The sequence below is a fragment of the Mugil cephalus genome, chromosome 3 (genome assembly GCF_022458985.1).
Source record: "Mugil cephalus isolate CIBA_MC_2020 chromosome 3, CIBA_Mcephalus_1.1, whole genome shotgun sequence".
In the NCBI taxonomy this organism is placed as follows: Eukaryota; Metazoa; Chordata; class Actinopteri; order Mugiliformes; family Mugilidae; genus Mugil; species Mugil cephalus.
The window spans coordinates 11,385,609-11,400,634 of record NC_061772.1 but is presented as its reverse complement, the minus strand read 5'-3'; the positions used below and the strand labels follow the sequence as shown (position 1 = coordinate 11,400,634).

General features: G+C 41.2%; 1 protein-coding gene across 1 annotated transcript in view; it reads left to right on the top strand.

Moving 5' to 3' along the window:
• The window catches only part of ush2a (Usher syndrome 2A (autosomal recessive, mild)), a 176,135-nt gene that overhangs the window by 87,783 nt on the left and 73,326 nt on the right, over positions 1-15,026 (top strand). The window contains exons 45-49 of the mRNA XM_047580544.1: positions 1,748-1,905; positions 3,480-3,627; positions 5,088-5,243; positions 7,436-7,583; positions 9,048-9,190. Of these exons, the coding sequence (XP_047436500.1) occupies positions 1,748-1,905; positions 3,480-3,627; positions 5,088-5,243; positions 7,436-7,583; positions 9,048-9,190 (753 nt within the window). The remainder of the gene's footprint in view (positions 1-1,747; positions 1,906-3,479; positions 3,628-5,087; positions 5,244-7,435; positions 7,584-9,047; positions 9,191-15,026) is intronic.

Below are 15,026 nucleotides of genomic sequence, written 5' to 3'. Positions count from 1 at the left end.
AGAAATTTATAACAAGGGAGACACTTAATCATGATTACCCGATTATCTCATGCTTAAAAAGCTTTAATTTTTTCTTAAAAAGAGGAAGAAGAGCTCAGTGGCTTTTTCGTAGACTCCCTTTTTTTTTTCTAAATGGAAGGCAACAATGAAGATGGTGATGGTGATGGGTTCCAGAGGAGAGAGATCTTGTGTTATTTTCCCTCTCTCTCGTTCTCTCTTTCTCTCTCTCACCCCCCCCTTTCTCCCCAATTCCGCAGGGATTTGTGCGGGATAATCCTCTCGGGGATTAGGTCGGGGCAACACGCAGACAAAGAGGGGAAATAAGCCTGTTATGCATTCGCTGCTTCATTTCCCAACCTGTCTTTATTACAACCTATACTGATACGGGCTTATTCGCACACACACACAAGCACATACAGATGTCTGCACGCATATACACACGCGCTCTCATACGCATGTGATTGGCCACATTAAGATCTTCCCAGATGTAGCTTGCGTCCGTGGGGTTTTTGTGTCTTCGTTTCCCTGATAGGTGTGTGTATCTGTATTGAGCAATAATAAAACCCACACATGATTAAAGCAGAATAGACTCTTAGTTCTTAGCACTGATCTTTTGAGCCCCGTGTATGCATTTTTATTAAGGAAAAGCACATTTGGCGCCGTACTGCTTCATTTTTTTTATTAGGTGGATGTAATATAATGTAATTATTGTGCTGGTGTATGTGTCTGCATGAGGAGCGTATGGACACGAGTGAGTTCCCAGATAAATGTGTGTGTGTGTATCGTTACGTGGGCGTCCATGTGTCTGTTTGCGTGTGTGTGCACACCTATTTGCAACCTCATTTGGTTGCATGTGTGTGAATGCTCACTCGAGAACCACTGTCCTTCTCAGGGCCTTTATCCTCATAACGCCTATGGTTACATTTGTCATTTCACTGCTGTTTTCATCACTGGATCACTCTCAGACACACTGGCTGGCAGGTCTGGAGCCCCTAAGTCAGTTTTCATTTGCATTGTAATCCGGTGACCCAGGCTGCACCTCAACACAGCAAAACTCACTTTGTGATTGTAATTTCTTCACAGTCTGGACACAGACCTGTCCTATACCAGCGTAAATATCATCCAAAAAAAAGAAAAAAGTATTCAGATTTCTCTTGAAAATGATCACAAAGACAATGAGAATTAAGGTCAACACGCAAAAATGATTGGTTGTGGCCAAGCAGCAGCCTCACAGGGGTCCTTTCCTCATACATGACAACTGTACTTAATTATAGTAAGACTTATCTTTATCTAATAATGATCTAGGGCCTGTCTGCTGTGAGTGACAGCTACGTGCTCTTACGAGCTTTGAATTAGTTCGGCAGAAACAGGCTTTGTCAAGATGGTTGGTAGTGGATGGTACCGTCCACACTGAGCTTCAAAAATGCTCTTCAGGATTCTTACAGAGGGTTCGTCCATTTTTTATACAGTCAGTGGTTGTGATGCCCTTATATCATGTTCCTCAAAGTTATGATTTTAAATAAAAATCAATATCTAACATTTTCAACAGATGTGTCCCTCTTACATTTTATAAAATTGTGCTTGGAAAGTCAGTCTATTAGTTTTTTTTTACACAAAAAGACGATTATGTAAAGTAAAATGTTTCGAGGAGCAAGGAACTATCAAACTTGTTGGTCACACAGGAGACTTCTAGCCATTTGTATCTTGTGCCACATACATGTCATAATTAAGTTTGTCATTTTAACAGGTATTATAACAAGCTATGGTCTCTGGCTGGATGGAGTTCTCATTTTAAACTCCAGTGCCTCCCAGAGGTTCTTCGTGGTGGACGGACTCTCTCCGTGGAGCCGGCATGTACTCAGACTGCAGGCCTGTACAGCACAGGGCTGTGGCAAGGGACCAATGGTCAGTGAATCTCTTACTGGTACACACACTTGAAGTGATCAATTACTTTGTGAGATAGACTTGGCATTGTTGGTCGTACTGGACCAATAGTGCCCTTTAATTTTCTACAATATTCTTTACATTTTGCCTAATTATGAGCTTCAAAACTATTTTGCTTATTTATGAGAGAAATCTTCACATAACGTATGTTGTGGTTGGTTTCTGAGATTTGTGTTATTCCATAATATTTTACTTCTATCCTGACGGTGCTTTCAGAGTTGGAGCTTCTGTTATGTTTTGGATCTCCATCACACGTGCCCTTATCTTGTTTCCTGCAGCGGGATTTTTTTAAACACAGCCCTTTTAATTCCCTATTTGATGAATCATATCATGTTTTCATTAAGGATAAAAATGCTCTGACTAATCCAAAGAAATGTGGGACTGAACTTCTCAGAGATGGTCAGAGTGCATGTGTGTTGTAGGTGTATGTGTCTGTGAGTGTCACTAGGCGTCATAAAGGTGATCGATTCTCTCGGCTCAATAACGAGGGTTGGTGTGGCGACGGTGACATTTGGTAGGAAATGCCACTCTGTGCTCAACCAAACGACATCTCTGACGACGGGCCACATTTTGGGGCATTTTTCCAATACGGACGCCATGTTTAGTCAAACGCCAGGAGAAGAGCTGACACAGCAGAAGAGGAGGAGGACAGTGGTGGGGCGGGGGCAGGAGGAAGAGATGAGAGGATGGGTGGAAAGAGTAAGAAGGGAGTGCGGGGAGGAGAAATGTTAGGGATAAAAGTGAAAAATTGAGGAGAGTAAATGGTCAGAGCAGAGGAGAAGGTAACTGGAGAGCGAGACAGGAAGAAATGAGACAGACACAGACAGCGATAGTGGAACAGGAGAAGAGGATGAGTGAATATGTGGAATATCAGGAGAAAGAAGAGGTTAGAAACTAAAGGCAGAGTTACGGCCAGATGTGTGTAGCATCATTTTAAACAGTTATATTATAATCAGTCCACTCATGGAATCTCAACAACCTGATTATAATTATAATAGAGCAGATTTTATTAAGTTTTTAAGCTTTTTCCTTTTTTACTTAACCTCCTGAGACCCTGTGTCCTCATATCGGGACGTTAAGTTTTAGGTTTTATTGCAGCGATCTGCTTATTTAAACATGTCTCGTTAGTGACATGGTCTCTATTATGATAGCAAGGTTAACTTATTTATATCTTATACAGCAATTTAACAAATTAGCAATTTTTGCTAATTAACGACTACTCGTTTGAGGACGTCGGGTCTTGGGGTTGGGTCAATTCTGTCATTGCACAGCCATGTTCAGGTATTAAAATAAACAGTTTTATATTTTGTCACATACTGGTGACTTTTGTTTTATAATATAAATGATGGAATAATCCTAGTGTCCATATCATTTGTTTGGTCCTATAATCCCAAATTAAAAATATCTACCAAATAAAAGCTCGGGCCTCAGGACGTTTACATATATACATATACATAATATATATTTTCTCATGTTTTAACTGCATTTAAGTCATTCTGAACATAAGTTTGCCTGTGTTTTATTATTTTTTCCAGGTGGAGATGCGTACATTAGAAATGGCACCAGAAGGCCCTATACTGCTGGAGCTGACCAATCAGAGCTCTAGGTCGGTGCGAGCTCGCTGGACGGCCCCTCCTAGAGCAAATGGGAACCTCAGCTACACACTGTACTATAAAAGCAAAGGTGAAATGTAAAGCTATTCTCTCCGTATCTCACTCTTTCTCAGACCTACACACAAATACAGACAACACACAATATTAAACCTTAATACGCACACACGGCAGAATACATGCACAAAAAGACAAGCGACACTTTCTTTGCATGTGTAGTACTATTACTAACTTAACATGCAGTATTTTCCACAAATATTTTAAAGAATAGTTTTGCTTTAATTCTTTTTGAATTTAACTAAATTGATTCATACAACATTTGTGCATAAAATGGTTAACTTGGTAAATATTAAATTGTTTATGTAATACACAGTTACACACCGATAACACAGAAATACTCTCTAGCATGGTGTAAGTACACAACCTGTATAGATAAAAGGATTGATTGGAAGCTATTAATATAAGTAATATAAGTACTAAATATAATATTAATATTAGTACTAAATATAATATTAATATTAGTATGGTTTTGACAGAATTGTCTTTCTGATGGCTAGTACTGGATAGTGTGGATAGAGGCGGATGCATAAGTACACACAGACACACGCAATCACACTCTTCACCAACAAAGCCAACTTACACTGAAAGTCATGCATGAAATGGGAAAGTGAAAGGAGTAATCAAACCGGAGTGGTATTGAAAACACAAGGTTTTTTGATATTGTCAGTGACTCAATCGAAGAGGTGATATAGGAAAGTAGAGCAAAACACTAGTATGAAGATTGACAAAAGAACAAAGACAAGTGGCAATAAAACAGTTGTATACAGTGAAAAGAGAGATGAGAAGCTCATATTTCCATAGATGTATTAGATTATAGGTAAAAACGATGTAAGACATGAAGAAGAAAAGCGTGGAGGCAACCAACAACGCGGGAGAAGTGGACTCAGAAAGAAAAGAGGACGAAGGAATTTGAGCATCCAATACACACAAAGATACACAGTCTCTCACTCTCTCTCTGTCAGACACACACACGCACACACACACAGTTTGGGACTTTGATCTGCTCCTCACAGAGGAACCGGCAGATGAAAATGAATGGAGTGAAGGATAGAAGAGGTGTGGAAGAAAGAGGGAGACGGTGTTTCGCTCTAGTTACCCACAACCCCTTGCTTCTTTGATCCAAACTGCCTTCATCAGTCCACCCAAACTGAACCGTGTTTGTATGTGTCCGTCTAAATATGTTGGATAGGCTTCCACAGTGTGATTTTCCTGATCCTTTTATTATTTACTATCTTTGCATAACCTCAGGATGGAGAACTCTCTCTTTTGATGACTCTCAGTCAATCTGAGTCTGCGCCGCTCTCATATAACATCTCTCTCATTCTCTCTTCCTTTCTTTGATGTTATATCTCTTAAGAATCACTGTGACTTAACTCTAATGAATAAATGAAAAAAGTCTATGCGAGACATGACAGTTTGCCCTGAATAGACCGTGCTTGGCCGTGGACCTCAAACTCTTTCTCCGTCTCTTAGATGGTGATGCTGTGTTGGATGGCAGTACAGCAGCAGGCGTCTGGTTGTCTGTGAATGACCTTCAGCCCTACACTAACTACAGCTTCTGGATCAGAGGGTGTAACACACAGGGCTGTGTTGAGAGCCTGCCACTCAGTGTTACTACTCCCCCAGCAGGTACTCACATTCAGAATAAAACAATTTGTGATGTGTTACCTGACTTGTCAGGTGAAGGAAAGGTTGCAAGTAGGAAAGAGCATGGCTTTACGTGGCGCGATAAAAAATAACTGTAATTAAGTGGTAATTTATAACACTTCAACATCTGAATCTGAATTAGAATTTATGTTTTAAAACTGTCCTTTGCAATGATTGCAGCATCCCTGTTGTTGTGATGGTCACATCTCCAAGGAGTAGGAGAAAAAACTGACCTACGTTACAGTAAATCACCTCTTAAATAGGTTATAAATCTAAATCGTCTTATTTTACTTTCATCTGAGGCCTGAACCATTGCAACAGTTGTGTTTATTCAACTGCAAGGGTTCATATTTTGTAAATTCGCTAAATAAACAGTTATTCAAAGGAGCAGCCAGAGACACACGCGCATGAACTCACAGCAGAGACTGATTGTACGTACTGATAAATGTCAAAGCTGATCAGAAGAGCCTGGAGATAATAGTAACCAAACAGTAACACACAGCTGCACTCCTATTAACACACATGTCACCGCCAAAAGTCGTGAACACCTTCGCGCACACCACACCCGTGTCTTATCGGGAGAACAACAAAAGACAGACTCAGGAAAGTTCTGCTGTTCAAGTTCAAAACAAAGGCATAAGAAAGTATAAATTTTAAATACCAGACGTTTACTCTCTTTCTATCTCTCTTTCTACCTCTGTGCCTCTGGCATCTCTTTAGACTTCTTTAAGGCAAACTGTCTTGATGCGTCCTTGTTCTATGAAAGAACAGAGAGAAGATCGCAGAGCAAGAGACAGAGGAGCAGGGGAGGAGGAGAGCAGAGAGAGAGAAGTGAACATAAAAGTGCATAGTTTAAAACGATTAGTGACACCGCTGATATTGTACCTGCTAACACACCATGAGAGAGACACAGGCTCGCCAACAGTGTGTGTCTTTGGGATGTGTGTGTGCGTGTTTGCGTGCGTGCGTGCATGTGTGTGTAAGAGAGGGAGCGGGAGAGAGAGAGAGAGTCAGCATTTCAAGAATTACACACATCAGGTAATGACCATACTACTGATCTGATCTGAATCTTCATCATTAACCGTAGATTTCTCCTATAATTTATCAAACGCTCATTTAACCTAAAAACATGTAGGTTATAAGGAACATGCCAAATTATATCAAGTCTGAATTTGTCTTTTTCCGTATCCTTTTCTTCTTTACTCTGTTTCTGCGTTTTATGTTATTGAAGCTGTCCTCTTTTTACTTGGTGCCGAGAGAAGAGAGTACAACTACACATAATGTTCACACACGTATACAATCACACACATATAGAAATCAATCTTTGAAGAAAAAAAGCTCATGTTTTCTTGTGTTTCAAGATAATTAATGCAAAATGATGATTTAAGATGCTGAACCACCACCAATATCACCAATATTAGAGTTTTGAGACCTTTTTTTTTTTTTACCAAGTGTGTGTGTGGTTGTGTGTGTGTGTGTGTGTGTGTGTGTGTGTGTGTGTGTGTGTGTGTGTGTGTGTGTGTGTGTGTGCGCGCCATCTTTAGGATAAGATGTCTCCAGCAATCAGTCCCGTTGTAGTGGAAAGAAGAGAGCTATGTTTGATTGAAGGGTCACTTTATACATCAGAGGGGCTGCTCTTATTTCACACAGTCAACACTGCGGTCACTCTGATTTTCTCCTTGTATTTGTTGTCCTTATCTCTTTCTTATGCGGCCCTCTCTGTTTCTGTTAAGGGCGCAGCTATCATATTGGATCAAGATGTTTTTACCGATTTTCCAACACTAACACTATACTGTCGTGCTCAGCTGGGAGTCAGCCAGGAGTCGTACTGCTGAGAGAGTTGTGTGTAGGCATGTGTGTGGAACTTCACAGTGATCGTTGGTTTTTTCTTTTCCTGTCATGTATTTTCCTCTTTTGTTTTCACCTGTTTGTCTTCCCTCCTGTCTGTCCTTTCCACAGTCATCTCTTCTTTTTCTATTCCGTCTTCAACAGAATCATATCGATATACAGTGTTTCCCTCTAGGTTGCAGTTGATCAATCAGATTAATAATATCTAAATGAAGGTTACATGTCTTTTATGATATTTTTCTTCTCTTACTCTATATTTTCCATTCCTCCTCCATCACCTGCTCTTTCGTCCCGTCTCCCTCTTACCATCGTCTCTCGCTTCATAGCCCCAGACGGTTTGTCACAACCAACTTTGACCCATGCAACTAACGCCAGACTGAATGTATCCTGGTCCGCCCCCGCCAACTCCAACGCACCCGGCCCACTCCAGTACAGCCTGCAAATGAGGATATCCCCACACAGGCCTGTCATAAGGTGAGAGAGGCCCTGAATGCGCACAGCAGGTAAACAAGTGGACACATTTACACAAAGACGTGCACAACACATGCAAGTCGTCCCAGACGCGTGGAATAAATGACAGTAAGAGAACGGCAACGATGCTCAGCCCTTTCAGACATGTATGTGCCTAAAAGTGTGGAGACACCCATATGCATACACATGTACATACTAAAAGGTGCATTATACAGCCCAGCCGAATATGTCACTTCAATATGACATACCATCAGAAAAATAGAGGGAATGGAGCAGGGAGACGGGGATAGAGACAAAAAAGACGGAAAAAAATCAAAGACGGGGAAGGGGGAGAGAGAGAGGTAGAGAAAATGTGATAGAATAAAAAGAGAGAGAGGGTGTGCATCTGATATGTATTCATTACATGCTTCCTGACAACAAATTGCAATTTAATCCAAGAAGAGGAGGCTCTCATTCTGTGGTAATAAATAAATGACTAGCTACATGTATTATATATCAGACAGCCATGCCCTCCTCCTCCTCTGCTATGGAAATCTCATTGTTCCCTGATTTATTCATTCATTCATCCCTTCTATCCATCTGATGCTAACTGGTCAACGGTCCCTCATTTATGACAATATCCTTTTACTTTGTCCCAGATTCCTTTGTATGATTATGTGACACGGGATTAGGTATGACATGGAGAGATAAAAGGCTATGAAAATAGCGCACATGCTGCGAAGATGATCTGTGTTTTATTGACTGTATAAAACTTGTCTTGAAACCCTTTGGTAATGTCACACTTAAAATTTATTTTACATTAGAATACAACAACAGGTTGTTTTAAAGTAATAAAAAACTAAATGTTCCATCCATCTGCAGCGGTTTATGTCTTTTTCACCCCCTGATGAAGATCTTCCATTATTCACTCTGGAATTATCGCTGCCTCTACACTAAAATGGGACATAAGTGAACAAACACTGGTTGGTAATAAGCAAAAAAGTAAAAAGTTGCCAGTTTTCTCTGGAAAAAGATTTTGTACAATGGGAATCTGCATTCTAGCAAATGCCTTTGTAATCACAAAATGCCATATTCACAGCTGACTATGTGAATGTACAGAAAACACAGTGTGTGGAGTCTGTTAAAGTCTTCAGTTATCCAGGTCTTTGTACGTCTGAGATCTAAGCCGAAACTAAGGAAGTTTGACTTGCTTGTGTTTTCTTGGTGACCTCCTCCACCTTTGGAACTGTCCAGTGCTGAAGTTTGTGTGATTCGAGTATTAAAGAATGACGTACATTTTTCAAGACAGTAACCACATTTTCAGATGCGTGCTCATGGTCATGAGTAACATTTCGCACAAACAACTACTAGATCAGCATTCATAAAATATTATTATATCACAAATATCACATTTTAGCCACCTGTTAACACAACATTTTGCATTGACCGGCAGTAATTACATTTATCTTTCTGTTCATCCACTCGTAGGCTTTTAGAAAATGCAACAGACACCTTTTCCTATCACGTGGAAGACTTGTCGCCATACACCGAGTACCAGTTTAGAGTGGTTGTGTCACACACACACGGGCAGACGGCCGGACCCTGGGCGACCCTGCGCACAGCAGAGGACCGTAAGTACACATACTCAGCTTTTACATTGTTGTTCCTTCTGGTTATGTTTACATGGACACTTGTAGTGCTGTTTAAGGCGTTAGTCCATCTTGGTCTCCCTTGAGCTTCCTTCTCTATTGAATGAATTCTGTATTGGCAACAAAGTTGGGGACAAAAAGTCTTCTTGTTCCATCATTTCCTGCAGATTTGACACCGCATGGCAGGCAAAACAACCTGGCACTCGTCAACAGGATCACATTCTGATCGATGTTTTGATGCCTGTAAACACAAACCGATCTGCCATAACATTAAAACCACTGACGGGAGACGTAAATAACATTGACCATCTTGTGACAATACAGTGTTTTGCTGGGAAACTTTTATGCAGATGTGTATCAGCCACCTAGACCAGACCAGGCACTCATGCCAGCAGTCCTGCCAAGCTCTGCTAGTAACTGGCTAGGAGGTGGCCTCTGCTGTCAGTTTCCCATCAGTGCTGCTGAGCCAAAGTTAAACTCAAAGAGTCTGACGGATCTGTTGATTTTAAGTGACGAGCTAAAAAATAGACACACAGCAAAAATAAGGTCTGTGGTGTGAAAGACAGCACTGTCGCCCAGTTCACGTTTACTGATACTGCCCAAAGTTGCATTATAGGATAAGTGTGGTCATTTCCTGGTTTTAGTGCCAGTGGTCAGTATGATAACAACAATAGCAGTGAGAGAAAGAAACTACACAACTGAAGAAGATAGTGGAAACTGGCAATGCTGGGAGAAACACACTGACAGGCAGAGATGATTTGCATACTGTAAGGTGTGTGTCTGTGTGTGAGTGACCTAGCCAGTGTCATTGTGGGCTAATTGCTGTAATAGAATCATATTAGCCACTGGAACAGCCTCCTCAGTGCAAAGTTATAAATTAATTAGCACCACGCTATTATCACATACATTATCATTAAGCAGCTGAGATTTGCATACATTGATACACACACGTGTACACTCAGAAATGTGTACAAAATACATACATGTATGCGTGGTGTACATACACATCCGCATGAATACAAGTGCAGTTACACACATTCCGATGCACGCACACATGCATTTAAGCGCACACGCAAATGCAGACATTTAGGATGCATTAAATTATGGCCCTGCGCTTTTCTCATTGCTATGCGGGATTGAATTCCCCCTAGCAAACACACACACACACACACACACACACACACACACACACACTGAAACACAGTGAGCTTTTTGTTACACAATTTTTCCAACTCAGCAACTGTAGCTAATGTGCACAGCGTGTGTGTTTGTGAACACACTTAATGTGAGAATTAAAACTTACATCAATCTACCTCTTTTTGTTGTTTGTGTGCGCAAACTGTATAGTTGTGTCCAGTGAGTTGCACCGTCTGTGTCTATTAGCCACACACACACACTGAGAACATGTGCCCTACACATGCACACCTCCTTATCGTCCTTATCAATCACACACCTCATGATGCTCACATGCAGTAGCACAGAGTCACAGTAACACACCATTTCATGCAGACATGCAACACAAAACACTGGGATGCTACTTAACCTGCAGCCAGCTGTCACAGAGGTCAAACCCCCTCAACGTATCTTATGATTCCTTCATATTAATTCAGATTGTGCATGTAATGGAGGAAACCATCCTTTTTTTTGACTATAGATGAATCTTAACGTCTGAATTGTTTAAGACAAAATATACATTTTTAAAATATGGATTACTTTTTTTTTTTTACCACATTAATATAAAACATGATGGGTATGGATGTTCTTCATAAGAAGGGATTTAAACCTATGATGGGAGAAGGCCACATGTGGCCAGATTGGATTTTCCTCAGTGTGTAATTTGTCACCCTAAACCATCCTCTTGTCATCTTGTCAGTGAGAGGAAAGGCTACATTTCCCTCCTAATCGCCTCGCTCACACTAGAAATAATTACTTTTATGCTTTGAATTTCATCTTTTATTGTTTTTGTGGAATTTGTGGAATTCAAACACTAAATTAAACATAAAATGTTAATACAAATACATAAATATGGTCACGCATATACACACACATGTTTAAATGACATATACGTTAGACGTTAATATACAGTGTGTGTTTCAGCCCTTTGTGAAGGGATTCCTCTAACCAGATCAGTGTGTGTAAGTGTGAGCTGTAACCTTGCAGCGTTTCCACTTCCACATACTATACTGTATGTTGACATGAACCTCTATTACCCTGCCCTTTATATTTCCTAAACCCCTTTTCCTTTCTATCATTCTGTTTTTGTCTCATCTCTTCCTTCCTCCTCCTTCCTCCTTCCTTTCTGCTTTCACTCTGACTTCGGAATTTCACTTCTTATGGGGAGGAAATTGGGGAAAAGAGAAGAAAGCAAAGTGTGAAGAGAAAAAAGGTAAAATGAGGACTTGAGGAAAAATGAGGAAGAGAAGAAAAGAGAGGGCTAATGACAGAACAGAGAAAGGGAGAGACCCACGCTTCCTCCTTTCCTTTTTATCATTCCATTAAAGTTTTATATCCATCTTTTTAATGTAATTTGGTCCCTATGAATTCCTGCCGCTGCAGAACAGACAGACGGCTCCTGTGAACATAAACTCTAGCCGTGTTGGACAGCTCCCTTTCCTCTGTCTACTCCCATGTTCACACCAGCTAAGTGATCTAAGAGAGAGAGAGAGAGTCTGTGTGTGTGTGTGTGTGTGTGTGTGTGTGTGTGTGCGTGTGTGCGCGTGTGTGTGTGCTTTACAAAATTAAACCTAAAGCTCAGAAAAAGAGAGAAGTGTGAAAGAAAAAAAGAAACAGACATGAGGTTACCTGTAATGTCAGAACACAACAAATTCATGTTATTTAATTAATGAGTGACTGCATAATAAGGAATATCCTACCTCATGTCCCCTGCTTTGTGGTAGGTTAGCATTACCAGGAAAATACTGAACTGATTTGTACATAATCCAATTCTACATATTAACTGAACTGAACACAGTTACGCATGTGTAAATGTTTTTGCTCGGTTTGTACCGTCAACCTCTGGGATTTTATTCCCGCTGAGACTGAAAAGCCTTTATGCAGTAAATGGATGCATGAGGAGGTTACCTGGAATTAAATGATAAATCAGTCAAAATCATCACCGTCTGAAAAGCACACTGAAGTTTTTGAATGACTGACATCTCAAAGGTATCGTGGTGGTTACTTAAAGGCTAATGCACATCTCATATACTCGGGATGTTATGGTTGCAAATCAAGCTCGTGACCTTGGTCATGCATCACCCTCTCTCCCGCTGCCTCTTCATCGAATCCTAAAGCAGCAATGACATTAAATAATCTGCAGAAAAAGTAAAGATATCCAACGCAATGTAAATTCTCTGCGTATTGCTCGTCACGTTTTGACACCGCGTCGTAAGCATCTTGATAACAGTAAAGCTCAGCGTTTGTCCTCATTATGACTCCTAGGAGCCTCGGCTAACCTTCAAATGCCCAGTCACCCACATACACACATGCCCACAAACACACACCAGTATTCACGGGGCCCTGTGCAAGGCTAAAAATAATACCCTTCCTCTTCTCTTCACATGGATACACATAGATATGCGCACTTAAATATACACGGATTCACTGCTACCTACACACATATGCAGAAGCTTGTATACACCCACAAGTACGTCTACACGTACACACACACACACACACACACACACACACACACACAAACCTCCTTCCTCACACCCCTCTTCAAGCCCTTGTCAGTTGATTGTGTTATTACTATGCTAACCAAATCCTTATAAATGTGATTTAAGGCTTGGTGGCCCTGCACTCCTGTTTTAGCCTTCTGCTACTGTGTTTTACTGGAGAGAGGGTGGGAGGTGTGTGAGGGATGAATGAAGGGATGAAGGGTGAAAAAAGAGGGAAAGGCTTGGGGAATAAAGAGATTGGAGAAAGGGTAGGATCAGTTGGGAAAGGGAGGATAGGAAAAGGAAAGACAGAAGAGGTGAGCAGGAGCGCGAGAGGGGTGAAAAAAAAAGGGATAAGGAGTCAGGAAACCAGAAAGAGAAGTGTCGCTATGCGTTCCCTCAACACTCGTTCCTTCCTATCAGGAGAGCAGTAAAGCGTCAGTAAAAAAAAAAAAAAAAAAAGAAAAAAAAATGGAAAAAAAGCATCACCTGCATCTTAAATGAAAATTTCAATTGAAAAACTTAACAGCCCTTCAAATTGCAGAATTTTACACGCGCCAGTAAAGCCTAAATAACACTCCACACTTAGAGGGAGAAGGGCGGTGGGGGAGGAGGGGATGAGAGCGGGAGGAAGGAATGGGGGTAACAACAGGGGTTATTTTGGTTGGTTGATCGGGACTGGATCAAGGTGACTGGATTGTTTTTGTGGTCAAATTATTTTCGGTTTAGGACTTTCTATTAGTCCACCTCTCTGTGAATCTTTAGCCTGTGTTTTTGCAAATCTTAAGCGGGGCGGTATGCAAAGATATAGTCCAAAAGACAGGCAAATGCGGATTATCTAATTAGACGTTCAACAAACAGGTACACACACACACACACACACCAGCCAACCGCAAAGGCGAGCAAGCACGCAGCGAGCCACGCAAGCATGCACATAGGCAGACAGGGAGACGGGCTCCTTGGTTATTCGTAGGGTTCAGTGGACCTTTGGTGGTAATTGAATCAGTGTGAGTGCTGAGTAGAGCTAGCATAAAAACCTGTTAACCTAAAAGGTCAACTTTCTGCATTGTTTATTTAGCAGGGAGACCAGAGAGAGGGAGTAAGAGAGAAAGAGAGACTCAGACACAAAGCATGAGTCGGGAGGGGGGGGTGACAGAGAAGAAAGAAAATGAGATGGTGGTGGGGGTGAAGAGGGAGAGAGAAGGAAGTGGTCAGAAAAAAGGAAGGCACAAACAGACTGAGGCAAGGATGGAGCTGCTGGGTGAATCTTTTTGTGATCTATGAAATCAGCCGAGCTTTGCATCACAGTTTTTATACTGTTATTTATTTGTTTGGGAGACACAATTCATATGTGCAGGTGTGTGTATGACAGGCCACTGTAACACATCTATGTCTTAGCCTGTGATCTGCCTTTGTCAGTATCAGACTGTCTGCTTATACGCATGCCATTCTTTTTGTATTTTGTGTAATCTATTGATGAAAAAGACACGCGCACAAGGATTAAGATTTTTGGAAAACTTGTAAAAACTATTTCCCTGTAATCACAAGGTTACGATCTTCTACTAAAAATAGAGTGTGAGGCAAAACGTTAACATTTCATAAGTATTAAACTAAAACATATTTAAAAAACCTTTAGCAGAACTGGACATCCCGGGCCAATTACTGGATGTTAGCGGGCCTCTTACTCAGTGGGAAGTAAGGCCCTTCAGTTAATAGATAGTGTGCACAATACGCACATATTCTACTTACACAGCTGTTGTCTCATGTGCATGCATGCTGACATTCACACATATACATGCTTGCACACTTTATCTCCCAAACCGTCATTCACGCATACTCTAAACTGCTCATCTTCTTTTACTCTCTCTCTCTCTTTCTGTCTCGCCCTTACACACACACACACTGCCATCTGGGAAAGCCGTTAGCGGTTAGCGGTAGCACTTAGCGACGCAGCACGCTCCCTCAGTCCGCTCAGTCACCTTGATCTGCTTGCCCTTCACACAGCACCATTACTGCTATACTGCATTGCTGTGGGTGTGGGTATGTGAGCTTGTGTGTGTGTGTGTGTGTGTGTGTGTGTGTGTGTGTGTTAGGAAGACTATGTGTCTATGTGTATGGGCACGCATCTGTGTGTGTGTGTCCATTACAGAGCAGTACAGTGG